This window comes from Myotis lucifugus, unplaced genomic scaffold (assembly GCF_000147115.1).
Source record: "Myotis lucifugus unplaced genomic scaffold, Myoluc2.0 scaffold_5, whole genome shotgun sequence".
Classification (NCBI taxonomy): domain Eukaryota; kingdom Metazoa; phylum Chordata; class Mammalia; order Chiroptera; family Vespertilionidae; genus Myotis; species Myotis lucifugus.
In genome coordinates, this window is record NW_005871053.1 from 29,579 (window position 1) to 54,268 (window position 24,690).

At 53.7% G+C, this 24,690-nt stretch overlaps 1 protein-coding gene across 4 annotated transcripts in view; it reads left to right on the forward strand.

Moving 5' to 3' along the window:
* The first annotated feature begins 111 nt into the window (after nt 1-111).
* The window catches only part of TWIST2 (twist family bHLH transcription factor 2), a 34,627-nt gene continuing 10,048 nt past the window's right edge, over nt 112-24,690 (forward strand). The window contains exons 1-3 of one of the 4 annotated variants that reach the window (XR_001350840.2): nt 112-795; nt 8,802-9,005; nt 9,163-9,398. Coding sequence is in view for 2 of the 4 variants with exons in the window: in XM_014466948.2 (XP_014322434.1) it covers nt 278-760 (483 nt within the window). In the remaining 2 variants the exon portion in view is untranslated. Of the gene's footprint in view, nt 796-8,801; nt 9,006-9,162; nt 9,399-24,690 lie in introns of those variants that run through there. The other 3 variants (XR_001350841.2, XM_014466948.2, XM_006082987.3) reach the window with 3 other exon arrangements.

Here is a 24,690-nt window from a genome sequence, read left to right on the forward strand (position 1 = left end):
GGCGGGGGCGGTCGGCGAAGGCCCAGAACTTGTCCGGCCCCCGGCCGCGGCGACCAATCAGCGCGCCGCCTTTGCTCCTGACAACTATTTAGCAACCCAGCCCGGCTAGAGTTTCCAAAAAAGTTAGAATAACTTCCTCTCCCGGAGACCTCGGTTTTGCACAAGCCGGCCTTGAAATCAGAAACTCCGAGAGCGTGTGCTCGGCGACCGCGGGCTTGGCCAGCGGCGCGCGCTCGGCGCCCGGCGCCCCCAGCCCCACGCGCGCTGGGCGGGCGCCATGGAGGAGGGCTCCAGCTCGCCCGTGTCCCCCGTGGACAGCCTGGGCACCAGCGAGGAGGAGCTCGAGCGGCAGCCCAAGCGCTTCGGCCGGAAGCGGCGCTACAGCAAGAAGTCGAGCGAAGATGGCAGCCCGACCCCCGGCAAGCGCGGCAAGAAGGGCAGCCCGAGCGCGCAGTCCTTCGAGGAGCTGCAGAGCCAGCGCATCCTGGCCAACGTGCGCGAGCGCCAGCGCACCCAGTCGCTCAACGAGGCCTTCGCCGCGCTGCGCAAGATCATCCCCACGCTGCCTTCGGACAAGCTCAGCAAGATCCAGACGCTGAAGCTGGCCGCCAGGTACATAGACTTCCTCTACCAGGTCCTGCAGAGCGACGAGATGGACAATAAGATGACCAGCTGCAGCTACGTGGCCCACGAGCGCCTCAGCTACGCCTTCTCCGTGTGGCGCATGGAGGGCGCGTGGTCCATGTCCGCCTCCCACTAGCGCCGCGCCACCCACGTCCGGACCGGCGCGCGAGGGTAGGTACTGCGCTTGCGATGGGCGCCCTCCACCGCGGGGGGCGGAGGGCCTGACCCGCGCATCCCTTCTCGCGGAGGCCCGGCTGGACGCGGAGGCGCGGTGGGGAGCACTTTTCCTCCTAGCAGCAGATGGGGGTCGGTTGGGAGGCTCCCACGTCCCAGGGGCGCCCTGGGGCCTTTTACAAACTTCCATGCAGGGTGTCAATCAGAGAAGGGCAGACTGGCAGCAGCCGAATTTTCCATTCTTGGTGTCGTGCGGGGTCTGTGGGTGACTTTGGGGGGAGTGCGCATGAGAAGAACCGCCTGGGGGGGCAGGGGCAGACAAGTGGGGACCAGCTGCCCTTTGGGTCCCTCCTGGTAGTGGCGGTCGTGCAGGGTTGTGGCTTCTCGTTCTTCTTGGGAAGCGAACACCCAGTTCTCCCTGGCAGTCCTGTTCTGCTGCGGGCAGGTCCCGTGGGCGCCGGGGTGCGCACCCTGGGCCCCCAGGTTTGCCTGGAGAGGGCGGGAGGGCACTGCCCAGGGCTGGGGGCTCTGCGGCCAGAGCAGCCCGGAGCGGAGCCGGGGGTGGCCTGGCGTCGGGAGTGCAGAGGATGGGCTGAGGCTGACGCACAGCAGGTCCGGCGCGGTGGCCGGGACTGACCCGCTGCTGGGAACCCGGCTCCCCGCGGGCAGGTGGAGCGGACCTCGGGGCTGGAAGCCTCTGTTCCCCGCCTTGAACCTCGTCAGTCTGGGAGGGGGCTCTGCTCCTGCCGCTTCCCCGCGTCCAGCCTGCGAGGAAGCGCCCGGGGTGCTGGCAGGGAAACAGGTTTGAGGGGAACGAGGGCCGTGCGGGTCGGTCCCGCGGGAGCAGGTGAAGGGGACGCAGCTGCTGAGAGCCTGGGAGCTGGGCTTCCTCGGGGAGCGTGTTCTGGGCCGCACCGGCGCCGTTTCACCAGACACCTTGGAAGTCCCCTCAGAGGAGCTCTAATCGCGGAGGCGCCGTCCTTCCAGCGGACTCGGGGCGATGGCTCCCGCGGGCCATGGAGGGTGCAAGATGTACTGGGGGGGAGGGACGTGTGTTACAAAAATCCTCCCTACTCAGTATGTTTAGTTTCTTGCTCACCTTGCAAGGTTTTCTTACAAAAGTCTCTGCTTCGCACAGAAGGAATTTAGATCACTCAGGAGCGAGCAGCCGCCCACCCTCCCAAACAGATCTATTTCTTTTTTATGTGGTTCCATAATATCTGCAAATGTGTTTGCTGTGCCCACGAAAAGCTGATGTCGCTCAGGTGGATTTTATTTTGTATTTTTTTATTTTCATTTCCGTGCCACTGAGAATTCTGAGGAGATAGCCCTGGAAAGTAGCGAATTTCAGCGGGGAATAACTTATGGGAAACGGCTCCTATCTTTGTCAAAAGCAGATGGAAAGTGTCTCGATCACATATTTCCCTGGGAAAGAGGGTTTGGATTGGCCGAGGACTGAAACGCTGCAGTGGGATAACACATCCATTCTGGGTTCTGCTGCCTAAATTATGAGCGTCCATTAGTCAATTCCATTTACCCTTTAGACCATCCGCAGTTTATAGCACAGATGAAATAAGAACAAACAGATGAGGACTGTCATCTTTTAAAAATATACACACATAGCTTTGTTTAAGGAAAATGCCAGCAGAATTTTCGTTAAGAATTTCCTCCAGAAAATTATTGAAAACAAATACCAGGAGCTGTACCTCAACGCAGAATTTAGTAGGGTCATTTAAAATTCATTACAAAATAATTGCACTCCTAACACTGACATGGATTGCAATGAAAGATTATATAAAAATAAAAGGCAGTACTTGTAATCAGTAAATGGTAAGAGTTTGTTTGGGGAAAAAAATCCTTAAAATGTAACAGATAACACATTGAGCTGGAGAGCAAATGATCTCTATGGGGCCCATTTATTTATGTTTTTATAAAATTGAATCTAAATTGACCAGTTCCAATAAACACGTTTCTTCAAGCAGATAGATACCCACCCTGCCGAGAAGCGGGGGTACGGGGGTCCTTGATGTAGGAATGATCTGGGCACACCTTGTGTTTACTTGCCGGGCATGTGAAGCAAAAACTTTGTATTCTTTTCGCTTTTAACTCATTAGTCTCTATGGGAATAAATGCAGTCACCATTGGTTTGATTTCCTGAAGATGTTGCTAAATGCCATTTGTTATTTATCTATAACATTTTAAAGAAACACTAGTTACATGTATCACCAAAGAATTTCTAGACCTTTCAGGAAACGGTATGTGATTTTAATATCTAATGTGAGATGTTTTCACATATATATATATTTTAAAAAGCTGTGTCTATGTGAACAGCAGCAACGATAAAAAGTCTAAATTGCCCCCTGATATAAAGAGAGACACAGGAAGTCGTGCGGCCGGTGCTGGTATTTATCCTGACTTTCTTCTTTGGCCTGGTATTTAAAAACACAGACAGGCAATGAATCAGGTGTCTTTGGACAATCAGCTGGGTTCATCTAGTGGAACACTCGCAAAGGAGTTTTCCGTATTTTCATTAAATGCCTGCACTTCAGGAGCAGGGTCCGAGGCGCCTGGTATGGAGGGTGCATGGAGGTGACGATTACTTATTGGACATGGCCTCTGTTGTTCTGTTTTGTGGTTAAAGAAAACATCTTCTCTAAGTTCTGCAAAGTATGGGCAGATTTTTAGTGGGTTACCATACTCAACAAACTAGTTTTTCTCTGGGAACTTGTAGTTACTTTGGAGGGCAGAGTACGACCCTCTCAGTATCCAGGATGGGTAAGCCTTTTCCTCCCTCCTGTAAATTCACTTCTTGGAGGTGTTTGCTAACTGCTATAATTGGATTGCTAGCTGGCCTCAAAAGAAAAGGAATTCCTCGTGGAGAACGGAACTGCAGAATTTCAGTAGAGCTTTTGATTGGTCAGAGGAAGCAGAATGAAAGACTGAGCTACCTGAATAATATGCGATGTTTCCTTATAAAATACCCATCGGTAAGATCCACTGTAGGGGTTGACCTCAGTCATGTGGCTATTGTTCCCTCGAATGTCAGTAGAAAGTCTGGCGATCCATCGGGCCAGAGTAGGGGCTGGAGGGTGACTGTTTGAGGTCCACTGAAATACAGTACTGTATCGAGCTTTACTAAAAGCTGCATATTTTCAGACAAGTCTTGAGCCTGAAAAAACTGAGTTTTCATCATCCCCACTTCACTGAACTCTGGACAGACGGCACTGATGCCGGATTCCTCTTGCCTGGCAAGAAGCTCGTAAAGTAAACTCTGTGAGCCGAGCACTATAACTCATAGTTTTAGTTTAAAGCTGGGTTTAAAAAAACAAATATTTTAATAAGCCAATTTTAAAGGCTGAACTTTTATGACAGTTTTTAAGCTTCGTGTATATATTCATCTATTCTCACTGGTGTCTTTAAACCCATGAATGCACGCTGGAATGTCTGTTTATATTTGTGTCTTTTCATGGGAAAGGATAAATGTGCTGCAAAAGGCAAACCAAAGACAAAGCTCTGCACCAGCAGAGAGTTCACGAATGAGGCAATAAAACTCCACGATGAGATGAACGTGTGACTGTAGCCAAGGAACAGAAAGCCATAAAGAAGCAATAGCATCTAAGAGATATAGACAGGGGTGCAGTCAAGATGAAATACTGAAAACAGAAACTGCTTAACAAGGTGTTCCACGCGGCCACCTGAGGCTGTGCACGTGATAGGATTGTATGGAGAGGAGCGCGCGAGCGCACACACACACACACACACACCCACACGGTGCATGTAAAATTGGAGAAACTGGAATACGGTCTGGAGATGGTTTAATGTCGGTCTCCTGGCTGTGACATTGTATGGAGCGCTGCAAGGTGTTAGCACTGGAGGAACTGAGTGAGGAGGATGACGGGATCTCTCTGTATTATTTCTTACAACTTCATGCGACTCTGTAATCATCTCAAATTAAAAAATTTTAAAAAGTTATTCCACAAGGATTAATTTTTTTTCTATATCCAAATGAGCAAGTTACTATACCTTATCTCAGAGTAATAGACTAAAAATATGCTTTGAGAAAATATCCCTTTTTTTCCTGATGTTGTTTATATTATTGCTCTTCTTTTCAGAACATGAGGAATCTTAACACATTTCCCATATATAGTTAATTAGGAGTGTTTCTTTGTAATTCTTTAAAGAGTAGAATTCCAGAAATCTGAGAAAAATACCAATCAATATTTATTCCTATTCTAATAAAGAATATATTTTTCAAAGAAGTGTTAGGAAATACCTGAAACTGGCACATTTGCTTTTAGCTAAGTCTGTGTTGACTTACATCACACACACAGACACACACTCTGCTAAAGGCACCGATTCATAAAAATTATTCGCTATGTAGTGTAGACTCTAAAAGTTTAGTATTCAGAGCCATACACAGTTAGAAGGAGGGGGGAGAGAGAGAGAGAGAGAGAGAGAGAGAGAGAGAGAGAGAGAGAGATCTCAAATCCCTCAATTCAGTCGTGGTTATTTTAAATTAATATTTGTTTGTCCTGGGAACATATTTTGTACTTGGTTCAATAGTAAACCTCTGAATGCAACTTAGTTATATTAAATGTGCCTAATTGCATGCTAGTGCTGGAATGAGCTGCAGGGACATGTGATGGAAGAGCAGTGTGATTTTCATGCTGAGTAAACCCAGGCACAGTGGGATTTTTCTCCAGTGATTACCAACGGTTGTCACGTTGAAAGGAGACTTGAATCAGAAACGGGAAAAGCCAGCATGCAGCTTTATTCTGACGGGAGAGACATTTTTAGTGGTTAGTTGAAAATAGAGTCATTTTGAATCAAAACAGTGTTTTACACGCTTTGAATACCTGTACTCTTTTACCCGCAACTCGGCTGTTTGGGATCACATGCTCCTGTGATTATGGGTAAGGAAGCACATGGGCGGGGGGTCTGAGCGTGCGCTGTCTATCGAGGCTGTTTGGTGTTCACCCCGTTTCTCATCGGGACACCTCTGTTATCTGACCAGGGAGCGAGTTCGATGACTCGCTTCTCACGACGCCTCCTGTAGAATTGTAATTTTACTTCTCAAGTCCTGAGAGCAATGCCTTCAACATGAGGCACGACCCTCCTTCCTGGAGGTCAGAATTTCTCCATCAATTAAATGAAGGGCAGGGTTGAACCCAGAGAGCTTTCAGTTTTCAAATTCAGTTATTCTGGAAGATATCACTTCCTTTTAGCTCACATTCAGCCTTAAAAAAAATAGCCATCAGCATCTTTTGGGGGCTTGTAAATTCAGTGATGTTGTCTGGCATTGGGTTCGTAGTTCTCACTGTTTAATTCCTTGGCGAGCTCACATTTGTTTTTCTGGCTGTGCAGGTCTGGTGTGTGACTGACGGGAAAGATTTGGGCAAAAACCTTGATTTTCATTAACCCTTTGATGGTGACCAAGCGTCAGACCCCAACTGCATGGCTGAGGTTTGGGGTGTGGTCGCCCCCAGAGCCCTTCCCAAGTGCCGGGCCGAGCAGCTCAGACAGGACACGGAGGGCTGGCCTTTGGCTTGTAGGGGGAGGCGTAGGGAGCCTTTGTCTGACTTCCCCAAGGAGAGCAGATGCCCAAACGTTTGCTGTGAGTGCTGTTTTTCTGTGCTGTACAAGTAAAAAGCCCAGAGCCTTTCTGTTAAATTCTCTGGGAGTATGTCTCTCTTCTTAAGAGGTTCGAGAGTGTTCTGCCTGCCTCAGAGGCAAGTGGGGGCTCCGGGAGAAGCAGCTTGTAAAAGAAACACACTCCCTAAAAGAAAACACGGGCCGGGTTTACAGCCGGCGGCGGCCGCGGCGGGTTCTTTGTGTGTTCCGCTCCGAACGTTCTGTAAGTCACAATGCAAACAGGCAGCGTGTTCCTTCAATCATGAGATCTGGGAACAAATGTCGAGTTGCTCTTTCCTCCTACGAAGCTCAGTGCTTCCAGTAGCTTCGGTTTGCAGGCGTGCAGAAGGCTCAGAAGTGAAAAGCCTCAGGCTCTGTGTGACTTTCCGGACCCGTGGGTGCGAAGGTGCCTGCCACCTAGTCCTTGCCTCCCCGGACTTTAACTTGGAGGAGCAATAACCAGGCAAGCAGCCTGGCAGGGTTAGCAAGATCTATACCCTCATTGGGTCACTTCCAGAACGCACGTGTGAATTCAAAGTCCTGTTCTTCACGAGATCGCCTCGGTAACACGCGTGAAGCACTGGTCGCGCCTTTGGGAAGGAGCGGAGGGAGAATGTTTCACATAACTGGGCTGGACGATGAACAACGTCTTCACTGAAGAGTCATGTCCCTGAATTGACATCATTCCAAATTGTGTGCTGCGTCCATATTGGCTCCTGATGAGGTTTCAGAATGCATCCAGCACCTGCCTCCCCCGTTTCATGATACCTGTGAGGAGGAGGGACCTTCAGAGAGAAGGATCTGTCTCTTTGTGCACTGTATCTGTCTGGAGAGCATTTCTTCTCCAGCCACCCCTCCCTGCACCCGCTGAGCTCTCATCTTCTATTATTATTCTTGTTGTTGTTATTGTTAACCAAAGTCCGTGTAGAGTTTCGCATTATAGTAAGTAATAAAGAATGAACACAAAGCCCAGCATCCGATCTCAGCACCATCACACAGGGAGCAACACGCCGTCAGGACTCTCCGAGCCCAGAGTTTCTGGGGTTTCTGGGCAGCTCAGGAATAGATGCACCCCCACATGTGTGCTTGGTGAATCCTTCGTTACTATTTTCTAAGAAAATCGTCCCACTGATACTAGAACAGAAGTGCCCCAAGGGTATCTGCCCTAGGAAACGCGGTGTGTTGTTTGTGGTGATTTCTCTTGTGCAAAATGACCTGCTCTGGTCACCCACCCCCTCGTGGCTCGTGTGGGGGCTCCGGGTGTGTCCAGGTCCCTCTGGTGTAATTGTGCAACAAAGAGTCGCCCAGTGAGATCTTTTAAGGACAAAATTACCTTAAGGCTGTTTTGCTGGGTGTTAAATTATTGCCAATTCCAAAACTCTCTCTTAGACTATTTTTTTGAAGGTAGAGATTTTATTTTAATTAAATAATAATCAAAAGCCATGGACTATGACGCATTTACCTGCTTATTTCAACTATGGCTATTATGCTATATCCGTCTTTGTTTTATTGCATTCCACAAATGAACAATTTCATAGAATTTCATTGTCCATCAATTTAATCTCCTTGTGTGTCTCCAGTGACTCTATTAACCCATCATTTACAATTTATAACATGAAAAAGGCAATTTTCTCAGGAAGGACAAAGTACAAGAGAAAATGAGGCTGTGGACAGGAAAAGGGATGTGTGGAGAACTTCACGAGGAGTGGGCAGTTGAGGGACCCAGGCTGTGGGCAGCCTGTCCCTCCCTCTGCTGCTTGGTACAGAGATGGCCTCTCCCTCGGGTCCCTCAGACTCCTGGAGGACAGAGGCTTATCCGGACAAGCGCCCTGCCTGCCTTCCCAGAGAAATGACACTTTGTGAAAATTCCAACAGGCCACCTCATTGCTGCAGGGAGGTCACCTGGGCCATGGTGACTTGACAAGGACCCACAGTGCCCTCGCCTCTCATTTCTTCCCAGGCATCAAAGTTGCCCTGCAAGGGGCATCCGAGAAGGCCCAGAGGTGCCCCTGCCGGCCTGCCACAGTCACCAGGTGCTTCAGGTGCCAGAGAAGGCAGAGCCTGAGAGCAGGTGGTCAGGGTGGTGGGGGCTGTAGGAGAAGGGTGCTGGGCTGTGGGCTGCTCAGTGCCCCTGAGTGACCTGGAGGGACCTCCGATGGCCGTGGAGGGGAGCGGGAGGGAAGGCTCTGCGTGCTCCACCGCCCTCATACTTCTTGGACCTCCGCGTGGCCGGCCTCGGAGCTGCTCGAGGATCCGCCCTCAGGTCACGCCGCCGAATGTCTGAGCGTGAGCCCAGCGCGCCTCAGCATTTGCCAAGGTTAATGAAAGGAAGTGATAACTCAGCATTTATTTCCTCCTCCTGGATTTCGTAGCTGTAGACCTCACCCTACGTCAAATTCCTCTTTCAAAGCTTTGGCTCCCCTGAAGACAGCCGGCCTCCAGGAGAAGATCAGCCCGCCCACCGTGGGGTCTGCAGGGGAAACAGATGAGCCTGGCTCTGCGGACAGCCAGAGACCACGTGGTCCATCCTGGAAGCATCCTCCTGCTTGAACGGTGATAACAGGCTACTTCCGCAGGTGACAGACCTGTTCTCCGCTCGTGCCTGGGAAGCGTGTCCCTGGGGGGGAGCCTGCGAACCAAGCTCTCGGACCATCAGCTTGTGGTGTACGTTGTTTGAAAGTTACAGCAACTAGAGTTTAATGCTAATTACATAATTTCACTTTTTATAACCAGAAAGAAGGAGAGGGAAAGTGAGGAGCACAGTTGGATGCTGGCGGCAGCGCGGGCTCCGGGGCGCCCTCTGTGCTCGCTGCTGCTCCACCCTCCACACCGCGAAACAGTCGTCCACCGAGGCAGAGCGCGCGCACGTGTGAGGATGTGCGGTGGATGTGACTCCCCACAAGGGATTTTGCAACTTATTGAAGTCATTGTTTCCAGTATAAACCATGTGTCATTCTTTCCCTTAGTAATGAGCGTCTGTGTGATGGAGCATTTGTCTATTTTGGGAAATTTTAATTAGACAGAAGCCCAAGGCTGTTGCCTTGGTAGGAGCAGGCCAGAGTCCCCAGTTAGTCTGCTGGGCAGAACCTGTTGTCTTGTGTCCCGGGCACCCGTTCTCCGAAGCAAAACTCCTCTGACGTTGGCCATGGCGTGGACAGCACTTTCTGCCTCTCAGTCCTTTAATTCTGTGCGGCCTTAGGCAAAGCACAGCCTCCCGGTTTAGCGGCTGATCTCTAAAATGATGCGTGAGTTCCTGATAGCCCTCCCGTCAGGAAAATCCTCAGCACCGGGAGGCAGGGCCGCTCCCTCCTCGTCACCTGCCCCTCAGCACTGGGACCCTCATTACTCACAGTTGCCAACAGGGAAGACAGCAGGAATGCCCACCAGCAGAGGAATGGGCGCGTAGACCGTGGTTGCACCAAGCGATGGACTGTTACTCCACCAGAAGAAGGTCGACGCTCATTCAAGGAGGAACCTTGAAGTCATTGCGCTAAGTGGAGGAAGTCAGGCACAAAAACCAAATAGTGTATGATTGCATGGAAATGAAAAGCCCAGAACAGGCAAAAGTGAACTGGTGGTCGCCAGGGACTGGGGTTGGGGGCAGGGCTTGGGATGGGGAGGGGGACATGGGAGGGGGACATGACTGCTTAACCGATGTGGGATTTCTGCTTGGGGCCGTAAGAAGGCTAGGGATGGTGTTTGCACAACAGTGAGACTTAATTCCACTGACTTGTGCACTTTCAAACGGTTGAAATGATAAATTATAAATTATATATTTGGGTATTTTACCACCAAAAAAAATCCTATGACTCAGCCCAGGGGCCTCTCTGGTAACCGTAGGAGGTATCATCAACTTTTCTCCACTTTCCACAGATGTTATCCAGTTTATCCACATGATTCAATGCTTATCAGATGATTCTCATTTCGTCTAGTTGTGTCTGAGTAAAAGCATTTCCTTTCGAAATCTATTTCCTAATGTGCTCATTAAAAAGCAAGTTCCCCAGGCGACTCGGGTAACACGCGGCTTCTGCTCCGCGGTGACCCTAGGGGGCCTGTCCATGGCGCCTCTGGAAGCCTCTCGGGACTGAGTTCTCACACTTCGGGGGTCGGGGCCAGGAGGGAGTGGCCCAGGGTTCTGCATCTCTGCATCTGGTGGGGGTGGTCCAGGAGCCGATCAGGGCCAGCAGTTTGCTCCCCAGAGCCAGACCGTCCAGGCTGGTTCCAGGCGCAGAGATCCCCCAGGGCGGCTGCCGCCACCAGGGGTGATTCCTGGAAAGTGGGGCTCTGGCTCCGGGCTCTCTCCAGTCCGGCTCTGCTGAGGGCTGGGAATGGAGCCACGCAGTGAGTGTGCTTGTGGGTGCTGCCCCAGAGGGAGGTGCGGGTGACACAAAACCATGCCGGGAACTGCTGTGACATTTATTACTGTCACTTCACGGCCGCTGGATCCTCGAGCTGGCCTTCCAGCGTGTAGCAAGCCAAGTCAAAGAAAACGAAGAATTCCCACCACATTAAAATTGTAAACTTCTAAATACCAAAAAAGAGCCTGATAATCAGAATTTTACATGAACCAGGAAGTATTTACGATGTTTTACAGGGGACCAGTACTGTAACTAGACAGAGTCCTTCAAAATTCAAAAGAAAACGGTCAGTTGCACTGCAGAAAATAAGGGAAAATATGGACTTACAAAAGAAGAAATTCATTTGGCCAATGAATATATAAAAAGTGTTGAACTTCAACAACAGCCAAGAAATTGAAAGTAAAACAGGACGATATTATGTTTTATTAAATTGGAAAAAGTATAAAGATGAGCCCCAGGATTGAGGAAGGTGTGCCAGGCTGTCCTGCCCTTGGCAGTGAGCAGATGGATTATAAAATCTTTCTTAGAGATTCTGATAGATAAGAAAAGATTTTAAAAGAGGAAACACCCTTTGAGTGCGCATTCCACGCCTTAGGGCAGTGGTTCTCAACCTTCTGGCCCTTTAAATACGGTTCCTCATGTTGTGACCCAACCATAAAATTATTTTCGTTGCTACTTCATAACTGTAATGTTGCTATTGTTATGAATCGTAATGTAAATATCTGATATGCAGGATGGCCTTAGGCGACCCCTGTGAAAGGGTCGTTCAACCGCCAAAGGGGTCGAGACCCACAGGTTGAGAACCGCTGCCTTAGGGACTATCGAGTGAATAATGGCTAATATTACTGACATGTCCTGGGAAGTTGCTCGAATAAATTGTGATTTATCCAGATGCGGGAACACGATGCAGTCAGCAAAATTTGTATCGTAAACAAATATTTAATAACATGAAGGGGAAGGTTACGTGGGGGCAGATCACACGGTCTCAGGTTGAAAATTCCAAGTGTGTGCTCACATGGTGTGTTTATCTCAGAGAGGAGAGAGGGAAATCTCCAGGTCAGCAATTTTCATCCTTCTTCGTCTCGGCGCACAAACTGATTACTAAATTCTGCGACACACCGAGAAATACATTTTTTGCTGATCCGATTAAAAAAAAGGTATACTTTGATTCATTCACACTGGCAGCTACTGTTGTATGGGCTGTTGTCATTGTTTTAATTGACAACCGAAGGGAGAGGAGGTCCGTGTCCCTGACTAAAGAGGCAGGTACTGCCGTCTTAAACATCCTTGCAGCTCCCTGGCTGAAAATCGCTGCTCTTGCTCTGGACCAAAACGTCAAGGGAAGACCTTCCTTTCCTTCATACGGGTCTTATTGCTTTTCTTTCTTTTCTAAATTTTCTGCAAATGCCTGGTATGACTTTTGAAATTTGAGAAAAGAAACCAGTGCTTTTTAAAGAAAGAGTGGGAGTCACATCCCAGCCATCCCTTCCTCTGCACTGTGGTTCCCTCTGCCCCACAACCTCCCCAACCTCAGTCCCTCCCAGTACAGCAGTGAGGGCTTTTGCCTCTCCCACCCCCATCCCCACCCCCACTCCCACCTCCACCTCAGAGAAATGCCTTCCTGGGACCCTTTCTCCGGTGTGAGGCCTTTCGTTCCCACTGAAGTCATACAAGAACGTGCCTTACAAACACAGTGTGTGTCTTCTGCACCCGCAGTGAAGCCCCTGCTGCATTGACGTGCCACGCCTCAGATGTCAGGGCAGTTCATTGTGTTCTTCCAGAATGTGGCACCGGAGGCCTGGCTCCCTCAGGGACCCTCGGGCTGGCCTCTGCACACGGCCTTGGTTACGGGCTTAGCTCATCTTCCTCCCACGCGCTCGCCCCACCCTCCGTTCCCGCGTCCTCGTTTGTCTTTATTTCCTTGTTCTTCTCCATGTATTTACATATTCTTCAGTGTGAACCATTTCCCATCGGTGGAAGCACAGTGAACTCACTAACTCTTCCTCTACCCCTCCTCCCAGGGCAGGAGACCTGGAGGGCAGAAGGGAGGAGGGCAGGGGGCAGGAACTGGGAACAAATGAAAACCCCTGCTTCCTGGCTCTGGTCTCCTGGGATGAACGGGGGGTGGGGGGGGTGGGGGGAGGGGGGTTCAGGACTGAAGGTGGAGATGCCCCCACCCACCCGCGGTCAGGGTCTCCCATAACGTCTGAATCACACCTGCACCCGGGGACCCACCACCCTGTGTCCCCAGGCAGAGCCCAGGCTCCGTGTCTCACTTCTCAGATTCTCAGGCGTATGATTTGCACTGGGCCTGCCTTCTTTCACACCCTGGCTGCACTTGCTGTGTTCTCCTGGCACATTCTGGGACCGTGCTGGCCTGATGACCAGTCCTTTTCAGAGAGAGGACTGAGATGTTTGCCAGGTTCCATCAGGGCCAGGAAGCGGCCGAGGTTTCCGGGAGGAAGGCCTGGGCCCGCACCTTCCCCGGCTCCAAGCTGAGCGTTCATCCTCCGTCCCGGCCACAGCTGCCTTTTGCTGCAGAGACAGCAACCGTGAGGTGAAGGCCGGGTTAGTCCCCGAGTGGGCCTCCTGCATGATTCAGCCCGGGGAGCACAGTGACTCAGAGCCATGGCTTTTGTCTTCTGGCTGCAAACAAACAGAGCAGAGAGGCTTTCATGGGACGCCAGGACTCCTGGTGGAGGCAGCTCCCAGCTCCTGAGGGCCAGCCTGGGCGCAGGCGGTCGGGACCGGCTGGATCAAGACCAGGTGGGACCAGGGCAGAGAGGTTGGTGCCCGCTGGGCAGAGCAGGGCCAAGAGGTTGGGGTGGGGGGACAGACCTTGGCCGCTCTGCAGAGATGTTGGGCCAGGGTCGACCCTGCCCCAAGGTCCACCCTGCTCCGGGGTTCACCTGCCCTAGGCATACCTGACCTGGGTGCACCTTTCCTGGGTTCACCTGCCCTGGGTGCACCTGCCCTGAGCCCACCTGCCCTGGGTGCACATGTTCTGGGTGCTGCCCTGGGTGCATCTGCCCTGAGCCCACCTGCCCTGGGTGCACATGTTCTGGGTCCACCTGCCCTGAGCCCACCTGCCCTGGGTGCACATGTTCTGGGTCCACCTGCCCTGGGCCCACCTGCCTGGGACCCACCTGCCTTGGGTGCACCTGCCCTGGGCCCACCTGCCCTGGATGCACCTGCCCTGGGCCCACCTGCCCTGGGCCCACCTGCCCTGGGTGCACCTGCCCTGGGCCCACCTGCCCGGGACCCACCTGCCCTGGGTGCACCTGCCCTGGGCCCACCTGCCCTGGGTGCACCTGCCCTGCGTCCACCTGCTTGGCCTTCATTGGTACATGCAGAGCACTGTTCCACATCCTGAAAGCCACACCCCCAGGATGTACCTGTCAGGTACAACCCCATAAGCAGTCTCCCTTCTCTGAGCTCCTGCTCTCTAAAGAAGGGGATCCTTGGCGGTCCCCCTCTTCAAGACCCTCCTCAAGGTCCACAGTGCAAGGCGTGTGGCAGGGCTGGGCCTGGGGATCCATGGAAGGGGATGGGCTCTGACAGGCCGCAGGGAAGCTGAGATGAGAGCAGGGTCAGGTGGCTGGGTCGGGGGCCTCCCCCGCCGGGCCTGGCTGTGAAGTGGTGTGAGGACCTCCTCCCTCCCCTCCAAACGGCAAAGAGCAGAGAAAGCGTGGCAGAGCCACCCTGCCCGGGAGAGCACGGGGAACAAAGACGAGTGAAGATGCCGCGTGCTGACAGCTGAGCTGGACGCCGACCCTTCCCTAGCCCAGCACTTGGCAGAGAGAGTTATTTTAATCCCGAAAAGGGCCCCAGGAGGCTCGTTGTCCCATTTCCCAGATGGGGAAACTGAGGGGCTGAGGTAGCTCAGCTAAGGGGTCTAGCTAACAGTGGCAGAGCCAGGGATTGAACCCAGGCTGTCTGTGCCTCAAGCAGATTGTCCAAAAAATAAGATTGCCCTCTGACAGAAGGGGCCCAGCTCCTGCTGTGGGACCTGTCGCTACCCTGGAGATCTCCTTCCCAGGGAGCTAGTGATCCCCACACTCACAGGGCATCGCCCTGGGGAGGGAGCGAGAGGCGGCCCTGGGTCCTGGCTAGGCACCTGGGCATGTCCTACGCCCCGGCCCACGACTTGCAGATGGCCCGGCCGGTTCACCCCTCCACCCCACACACCTGGGCATTTCTGTGTTGTCAGGATTCAGCAAGGCAGGCCAGACACAGCTTAGCCGGGACGCAGGAGCCCCGGGCCCTGAAACGGCCGGGCCCCTCCTGACCACCCACACACCACAGATTACACATTTGAAGTTAGAGGGCCCCGGGGACGACACGAACCTCGGGTTGTGCAGCATTCAGAGTCTGCTGGTGTGGAGCTGTCTTCCTGCTGTGGTATTAGGCATGCATTCCTCCTCACCCACAGACCCCTCACTCCCTTGAAACGTGTGCTGAAAGTAATAAGCAGACTTAATGCTCTCGATCCATAAGGAGCACTCCCCCCACCCACACGCCAGTGAGTGAGCCAACGCGAATCCCGAGGATGGACCGTTTCCCATCACCCCACAGTGCCCGGCGGGGACAGAAGGGCCCTGCTCACAGCCAGCACATGTGCAGGGTCGCAGGAGGACCCTGTTTCCCTAACTACAGACAGAACTTAGGCTGTGTCTGTGATACCAACGCACGCTTTCTCCCGGGACAGGAAGTGCCTGTGATGTACAATCCCCTGGCTGCCCTCTGGGGACACTCCTGGTGACTTGGGGATCCTGGGTTTGCTGAGAGCAGAGTCAGCCTCATCTTATAGGGCTTTTTCCATCCTAGAAGCCAGTGGTAGTTTGCAGAAAGGAAGCTATGAAATTGGAAGAACACACCTGAGTTGTTCTCTGCCAGAGAGGGAGGCGGGGTGGGGGGTGGGGGCGAGAAAGAGAGAGAGAGAGAGAGAGAGAAAGAGAGAGAGAGAGAGAGAGAACGGCCATAGTAGCCCCCTAGCAGGGGGCAGAGATACATAGGAATCAGGGCAGGGTGTGTGTGTGTTTTGGGGAGTGAAATGCTGTGCACTATGTGATGTTATCTCCTCTGACACACACACACACACACACACACACACACACACACACACACACTCCCCAAACACCCATTTCTCACCAGGCTGTATGTGGTGGCTTTGGGAGTGGGGGCAGCGCCTGGGAGCATGGCTAACCTGACCCTGGATCCTCAGTCATCGTTACTCCATCGCGCCATCACTCGGCTGGCCCTTGGGAGACAAAAGGTGCCATTTCCGGGGCGGGCAGCAGAGCAGCCTGGTTGTGACTGTCTGTGAGACAGCGTGTTCTGAGCTTGGTGATTCTGCAGGACTGGGGCTCCCGTGCTGGCTCCCCGGGCTTGGCAGTGGAGGCATGTGCGGAGTGATTGGCACAGTGTGGACAGGGCATATTCTGATGGCTCAGCAAGTACTGGGGGACCCCCTGCGTGCCAGGCACAGTCATGAACTTACAGTCATTAAATCCCCAAGACCATCCAGCGACGGGTAAGGTTATTCATGGCCTTTTCTAGAGGCAGGTGTGTGTCTCAGAGGGCTCATCATGCATCTGGTTGGTTTGGAGATGCCGGGGATAAAGAAGGACCGCATTCGTTGGCCCGGCGTGGCTGCAGCTGCATGCTCTGCCCCTCAGGCCCACCTGCCAGGTGATGGAGGGGGTGAGGTGTGGTGAGGCCGTGGTGGATGGTGGTCCTGGTGGTGCAGGGACGTGGAGGATGCACATGCCTGATAATTTAGGTTGTTTCCCGCAGGAGGAGGAGGCCAGAAAGACATGGGTGTGTGCAAAGCTCACTGAAAAAGCGAGCAGCGTGGCCTGGTTTACACAGATCGGGGAAGCATTTCAAGGGAGGCGAGGATGGCTCTTCAAGAGGGATTTCACAGGAAGCCCTGGCGCAGGCCACCGCTGCTTCCTGTGGAGATGGCCTCCTGCTCGGAGAGAACGGTCTGTCCGGGCTCTTGCACAGGCACCAACGGCAAACACACACAAATGGGGCTGCAGCCCCCTTAGGGCGCCTGTGCATCAAAGAACACGGTGCACAGAGCGGAAAGGCAACCTCCTGACGGGAAGGAAATATTTGAAAATCATGTGGCTGAGGTGGGGTTCATACCAGGAAATAGAAAGAACGTCTGCACTTAACAAAAACCCAAATAATCGATTCATAAATGGGCAAAGGACTTGAATAGACATTTCTCCAAAGATGATCTACACATGGCCAACACATGCGTGAAAAGGGGCTCAGCATCACTGATCATCGGAGAAATGCAGATCAGAACGGCAGTGAGAGGGCACCGCACACCTGGTAGGATGACTGCTGCCACAAGACAGAACACAGGTGTGAGGAGGGTGCAGAGAAACGAGCCCTGTGCACTGCAGGCGGGAATGTACGTGGTGCAGACGCGGGGGCCGGGGGGCGGGGGCGGTGTGGTGTGTGTGTGGGGGGAACAGTATGGCGATTCCTCCAAAACTTAACAGTGGAATTACCATGTGATCTAGCAATCCCACTTCGGGGTATAAACCAAAAAGAACAGAACCCAGAGTCTTTGGAGAGATATTTGTGCACCATGTTCATAGCGGCCTCATTGACATCAGCCCAGAGGGGGAAGCAACCTCACTGGCCATTGAGGGTCGGATGGATACATGGTGGTCCATTCACACAATGGACTAGTACCCAGCCTTGAAAAGGGAGGAAATTCTGACACAGACTACAATATGGATGCCCCTGAGGACATCACGCTGAGTGAAACAAGCCAGACACCAAAGGACAAATACTATATGATTCATTCACACCGGATGAATCACTTACAGGCGGTCCCTAGAGAAGTCAGATTCATAGAGACAGAGGCTGAATCAGGGAGAATGGGGAATTGCACAGATGTTCTGTTTGCAAAATGAAAAGCGTTCTGGAGATTGATGCCCAACATGGTGATTATTAACACTGTAGAACTGCAGCCTTAGCAGCGGGGAGGAGGGTAAATTTTGTGCTGTGTGTTTCTTACCATTTAAAAAATGTTAGGGGTGTTCTGACACCTCCTGAAGCAGAGGTCGGTATTAACTGAAAGAGGAACCAGTTGGGCAGCGGGTCCCCACCACGGTCCTGCCTGCCCCAAGCTAGCGGTATTGCATCCTCCTGAAGGTCCCTCCCTGGGGTCCTGGGTCAGTTCTGACAGTTCAGGGCGAACTTTTGGGCCCTCAAACTTGGAGGCTGGCCCAGGCACGGGCCATTCTGGTGCTCATTTGACCCTGACCCCAAGGGGGTGGGAGTCCTCTCTGCCGTGATGGGATTTGTACGCAGCCCCGAGTGTGTCGGGTCCCAGCACCTGCTGATTGGATGTGATGCTCACACATTTCAGAGAGAAGGCTGAGGCTGAGCCCTGGAGTCCTTTGTGTTTGTCTGTATGTAGATTTCATAACTTTTTGGCCAGTCCTATGCAGGGAAGGTGGATGCTCTTTTTTTCTAAGAATTGGGTTAAATGCCTATTAATCTGATACAGATAGGTGTCTTCAGGGTCATTCAAACAGAAGGCTTCAGGACTGTGAATTTTGTTTTCGGAGCTGAGTTACGAAGCAGCACTTGCCTGGGGGAGGGTGTCCTCGCAGGGAGGGTGGCACACAGTAGAGGCCCAGGCCCTGTTGGCACCCAGGCAGCTTGCTGGACAGATCCCATGCTGCAGACGGACATTGCGGAGGTCTTAGATGTACGGCCCGAAGCCCACACTTTGGGGGTTAGAGTAGCTGGTGTTGTGCATGTGCTGGGCTTGTCCTCCTAGTCGGCTGCCCTGTCCCCAAACCCTTGCTGGGAATGAGGATGCCGTGTGCATGGGCTCAAAATTGCTGGAAACCCAAACTTGCTGATCCACATTTCTTCATGGGAAAGTCACGATTCACTCATGTTCTACATCGAGTTGAGATGAGGTCCATGCCTTGGAGACGTTAGGGACTGGTCCGGGAGGCTCCAGGCCGAGGCAGGATGGCATGGGTGGGTCATCTTCCCAAATTAGGAGGCCCCGAGGCTGGTAACCCAGGGGGTTAGCAGCTACCATTTTTCCAGGAAAATGCAGCACCTTGGGGAACACAACTGCCCAGACTCTTTCATTAAAATCTGTGTGTTACTAGGTCCAGAAAATGGAAACCTGATTTGCTTGAAAGTCTGGACTCTCCTGCTGTTTACCTTAATTGCACATGCAGGAGTCCTCTTCAGTCTCATGTTATGGGGCTTCAAGGTCCAATGTAGTCATTCGATATTCCTCTTCTGCAAAGGAACGGGGGGCTGTCAGGAGGCAGGCCCAGGGGCTTCCACAGGGAAGGCTGAGCTTCCGCGATGGTGTGTGTGGTTAGACCGTAGCCATGGGCTTCTTCCCTGCTCCGTGCCAGTTCCCACCAACCCCCGCCCCAGGCCGTTTCCCACAGCCAGGGCATTTGTCTAAGGACCAAACCTTGGCCCTTCGGTCCGCTCCCGCAGAACCTACAGAGGCTCCTCTCCTGATGAGGCTGAGGTGAGCATCCTTTAAATGCCCCTGAGCATCGTTTAAATGCCCTCAGGTGGGAGGGCTGCTTGCCCTGGGCTCCCCATAGCACCAGGTTCAAGTGAGCCTGCAGGAGTGGGAGTCTGTGTCTCTCTCCCCCACACACTGGACCCCTCTCTGTGGAGCGCCTGTCCTCGCCTGTGGAGAACCTGTCTGGAACACGAGAAGGAACTGAAGTGAAGGAAGGATGGCAGAGTGGACCCCTCGAATGGATTTGCTGCCTCTAACTACCAGAAGGCTCAGGAAACATGCCGAACATGTGAACCACATCAGCGGCTTCCCCCCTCGTCAATGCGTTCAGGCCTTGGTCCAGCCCTGGTCCGGATGGGACATCTGGAGACCGTCAGTGTCTCAGGCTGCAGGGGACCGAGCTCTGTCTCTGCTCTGGGTGGGACATGGTGGACACTTGGCCCCTGGTAGAGCCCTGAGGACAGATGAGAGGGAAGGACCAGCTGCAGGTCTTAGCAAAGATAGGAAGGCCACTTCCAAGACTCCCTGACAGTGCCACCCACTGTAATAGACCCCTTTCTGTGCCTCCAGGGGCCTCCTCCACGGGGAGCATTGATTTACCCAAAGAGCAAAGAAGAGAAAATTAAGCCTCTGATACGGCCAAGCATTCTAATAGAGGTGCATCCCGTTGCTGTCTTTCCCGCATGGTTGGTGCTTGTCTGTCAGGAAACCGCAGAACCGCGCAGCACCTGGAAGCAGGGGGTGGGGGGCTTGCAGTGAGCTGGACGCTCACAAACACACGGGCGCCAGGGAAATGCCGTGAACTTCGGCCCCCTGACCCGGGTCACTGGAAGGCCATCAGTCAGGTCAGACAAATTCCCCCGGTGTTGGTGTTAGTCACTCGGTCCAGTTTCTGGGGGTCACAGATTTCTCCCCTGCCCCCACGTACCAAAAATAAATAAATAAATAGATGGAAAGGTTAGCTCCAGAGCCTTGGCAGAGACCCCAGGGATCATGCAGCTCTGTCCTGAGCGAGTGTTTGCTTCAGGAGATTCTGATGCAATAGAGAAAAATCAATGAGACCAGGGAACCCGTTTCTGGGGGGCTTCCCCACCTGGCAGGGCTGCAGGAGGGCACCAGGGTGCAGGGGTGGAGTCTGAGGCCCCCAGGCAGGCCAGGGTCAGTTCCTCGCCCATTACTGCCTATGGGCACAGGGCCAGCAGCCTGCCTCTGCCCTGCCCAGGGTGGGTGCGGGAGGGTCGCCAGTGCCACCCAGGAGGTGCAGCAGCAGCGGAGCCCCCACCATCTGGAAATTAAGTCGGGACAGGGGGCTCCCGGTGGCTCATAACTTTCCTTATGTAAGAGTTTTGAAACTGGGCAGAGCAAAGCCTAGGAAAAAATGACTGCAGTGTTTCATGAACTGCCTCCGGGAGCGAGCGACCTGAGGCTCCAAGGCTGTCCTGTCTGGTGACGCCCTCTTCTTTCGAGGGCGAGGGCCATCCGGGCAAATAATTCAGCCCCCTGGGTGTCACCCCTCCCCCCAGGGGACTGAGGAAAAGCCCCTTCCCTTTGGGGATAGTCCCCAACACAATGAAACCAGTTCAGAGAAAAGAAAACCGCTCAGAGTACTTATCATAGTGATGATTCCAAAGCCTGTTGATGTTTAAAAAAAAAAAACAACAGACCCATTTCCTAGGAACTTAGTGCAAATTCTAAGTAAAGTACAAAAAGAATAAATAAATTCAGCAATGTCTCAGAAGCATGGGCACGTGCAAGGAGGTTTGATTATGGACGGCAGAGGAGTTTAGCATCCAGGTACCTGTGCCAGGGTTTTGACACACGCTGGCAACGTGTCCAAGCGTTAAAATTATTCATAATCTTCTCCTGAATTATGCAATTTAGTTCATCCACCATCAAAACAGAAGATAAACATAAGAATCTCGGCAGATTCTGAAAATACCTGGCCACGTCCCTTCATCAGAGCCCGCCTGCAACCCCTGTGGGCAGCCCCACTTGCCTTTCAGAATCACTTACACTGAATCCCCCCAATGTTCTAATCAAGGTTCAAATGGCAACCAGACTACAAACTAATTGTAGAGCGTCATGGGGAACACGGAGTGGGGCCTCGGAGCTGGCTCAGCCAGGGGACCCCAAGGTCCCCGCTGTCCCTCAGGCGCCCTCCGGGGGTCCTGGCTTGCAGGGACACGGCGCCCCCTGTCTTGGATGCTGGCAGTGCAGGTGGCAGGTGAAGTCTCAGTCTCGGGTTGTGTGGAGTTTGTTCCTTCAGGAGGTAACACAGACGAACCGTGTCTCCAGGACAATAGCGACTGCACAGGTTTAACGTGCCCGCGGCCCAGGGCCCCTGAGGCAGAGGCAGGTTTAGTGGCGAGAAAGGGCACTGGGCCGCCCGTGTGGGTCTGTGCTCTCAGCTGGAAACCCCGCTGCTCTCTCCTTACAGCACCGACCACCGTTAGGAGCCGACTTTCCTTTTCAATGTTTCATTTAAATGCTCAGGTTGGAGGCTGCGGTAAGAATCCGCCTACTACACACGCCAAGGGAAGGCACGTCGCCCCATAGAAGAGCTGAGACACCCAGGGAATGGGAAGTGAGGCCGTGATCAGAGCAGAATTCTCACCGTGTAACAGCGAGTGGCAGAGGTGGGAGGGTCCCGTCCTGTGCGGGCACATTCCTTCCAGCTCCCTCCCGCCGAGCCCGTGTGCTCCCATCGGGCTGGGCCTGCCCTTGTCCTCCTGGCACCCCAGCACCTTGGAGAGTGTGCGGTTCATGTCCTCGGGTTGAGACCAGCCGCCAGGGCTCTATGGGACTGGGGATGGGGGGACACAGAGCATCAGAATGGGTTGCCGGTTGACCAGGTGACCGTCTCTGCCGATGCCCAGGCCTGTCCAGGTTTGTTCCTGTCCTCCGAGCCTCAGTATTCACAGTGCCCCTTCTGTCTGAGCACTGCCCCTGTCTGCGCCCTGTGCAAGCGGCAGTGGAGTTCTGCGTCTGTGAGGTGTATGTAAGGGAATGCTTGCTGGGGAGCCTCACAGCTCACAGGTCGGCGCTCCGGGCACACAGGGAGGGGGAGGGGGAACCACCCACCATCCACATAAACACGCACACACAGTCTTGCTTCGGGGGCACAGGGCAAGTCGGGATGTAAGCCCAGGCCCCAGCTCCGAGTCTCGGTTCACACACCAAGCCTCAATGCTTCCCTTTCCCTTACAGCAGCCGCCCAGGTCCCCCAAGGCACAGGCACTGTCTTGATGAACTCAGCAGCTCAGTGCCCCCGAGACTGGGAGCCGGGCCTTGCTCCGGCCTGCGCCTCCGTGGCCTCCTCCCCGGGCGGTAACCAGGATGGCGGCTGGATTGCACATCAGCTCTCCACGTCCGTGCTGTGCCTGAGCAGAAACGCAGACGCCGTGTCCTCCCCGTGCCAGTGTGCCCGCCTCGCATGTGTGAATTTCATCTGGGCTAACGCTGACTCATGTTATTACCATTTCAGAGCCGCTCGGTCCAGCCTCCGATTGGTCTTCCGAGACGGAAGCCACCGACACTTCAGCTCAGCTTCCTCCTTGCTCAGGCCTCTGGCCACGGAGTTAATGATCTGTGAAAACACTTAAGTTCATGAGGAAAACTCCTTGAAAGGAGCAAATTAGTTTGTCACTCACACATCCATCTTGTCCCAGGGTGAGGGAGCTGGCTGAGGGCGCGTGCGAGCCCTGTGCGGGATAACTCAATTTCAGGGCTCCGCTGAGACCGAAGCTTCTTTCTGCAAAGCAGAGGATGCTTTCCGAGGAGCCCCTCAGACACCTGTGGCCGTCCCGGCTGCTCAGAGCCAGGGCGGCGGCGGCGGCAGCTCAGGGACAGGTAGACTCGGTCCAGGTGTGCGCCCAGATGGGCAGAGCTCTGCTGAGAGCCAGGCTCCCAGGTGCCAAATGCCTGCGCCCTGCTGGGTGTGAGGGCAGCCCCTGGCATCTCTGCCTCACGTTGGACCAGCCCGGCCAGTGCAGCCCAAGGAGCAGAGCCCGAGACCGTGTGAGCAGAATGCCTCTCAGAGCTGCCCCGAGTGCACACGGTCGTCCCATCCTGAGACCTTGAGCCCCGAGGGTGTTTCAGACAAGGCTGGGCCACCTCTGGTCAGCAGGCACTAGAGGGACCCGACAGGAGGACGTCTGCCGGGACGTGACCATTTCCCCCGCCTCTGTTCGCCTGCTGGTTCTCCTGAGACCAGAGCCAGGCTTGTGTGTCTCTGGACCTGCCTCCCATGCTCTGTCCGCCCTCCTGTGGTCCGGAGGGGCCTCGGAGGAGAGCACAGCGGCTGTAGGGGTCCTGGTCTGTTGCGAGGACAGGTCTGGAGACTGTTTCCTCCACAGTCACCCCTGTGAAGCTCGAGACAGGGAGCCCTGTGGGGCCGGCACAGCCCCGCCTCGGGGAGATGGGGCCTTCGCCACGTTACTCATTTTAAAATTCTTTGCTGATTTGAAATCCACTCGAGCTCGTTTCTGCAGCTGCTACTCTCTGAGGACCTGGGCTGGCTCACGACATTAAGCAGGAAAAATAAGGAGAGAAACACAGAGAGCGAGGGAGAGGGACAGGACGCAGCAGCTGAGGGAGCAGAGGCGCCAGCCCACCCTCTGCCCCTCGCCAGCCTCTACTTCTGAAGGAGGAGGAGGACTGGGATTTTGAAGACGGAGCAGGGACAGCTTCCAGCATTTGAGCGGAAGAGTTTTCTGGAAGCCTGGCCAGGGAGGAGCTGAGCGCACAGAGGGTGGGATGAGCTGTGTCCCAGCTCCAGGCGACAGAGAGGCCAGGGTGATGTGGAGACTCGGCCTCTTGGGAAGGGAGGCGGCTTTCAGGAATGAAAAGCTACGAGGTTCTGGGCGCTGGTTTCCCAGCTCAGACCGCGCCTTTCCCTGCTTTGGATTTGCAAGACTTCAGGAACTGATGGCCCATAGGGCCGCTCGGCGAGGCCAGGAGCAGAGAGATGTCTGGTTTCAGTTCATCGCAGGGAGGGAGGCATTAACCGGAGTGGCCCTCCCTGGGTAAGACACAAATGTGAGGGAACCTTATTCTAAAGACCAGCAGGACAGCTCCCCCGTTTCCTGCCTGCCAGGACCTCCTAGGGGTCCCCTGCTGCTCGTGAAGGGACTTTAGCCCCTGCACCCCTGTACCTTGAATAGTTACAGGCTTTACTTGGCTTTAATTATGTCTGGAGCACAACAACTAAAATGCCTGGAACTCAGGCTACACTATATGGGGAGGAAGCAGTTTTTTTCTGCATCCATTGTTTCACTACAGCATTTTCATTCCTGGTTCTCCAGTCCCTACTACAAGGTCCAGGGGAGAATTCAAAGTTCGTCTCAGAAGATGCCACAGGGTGGC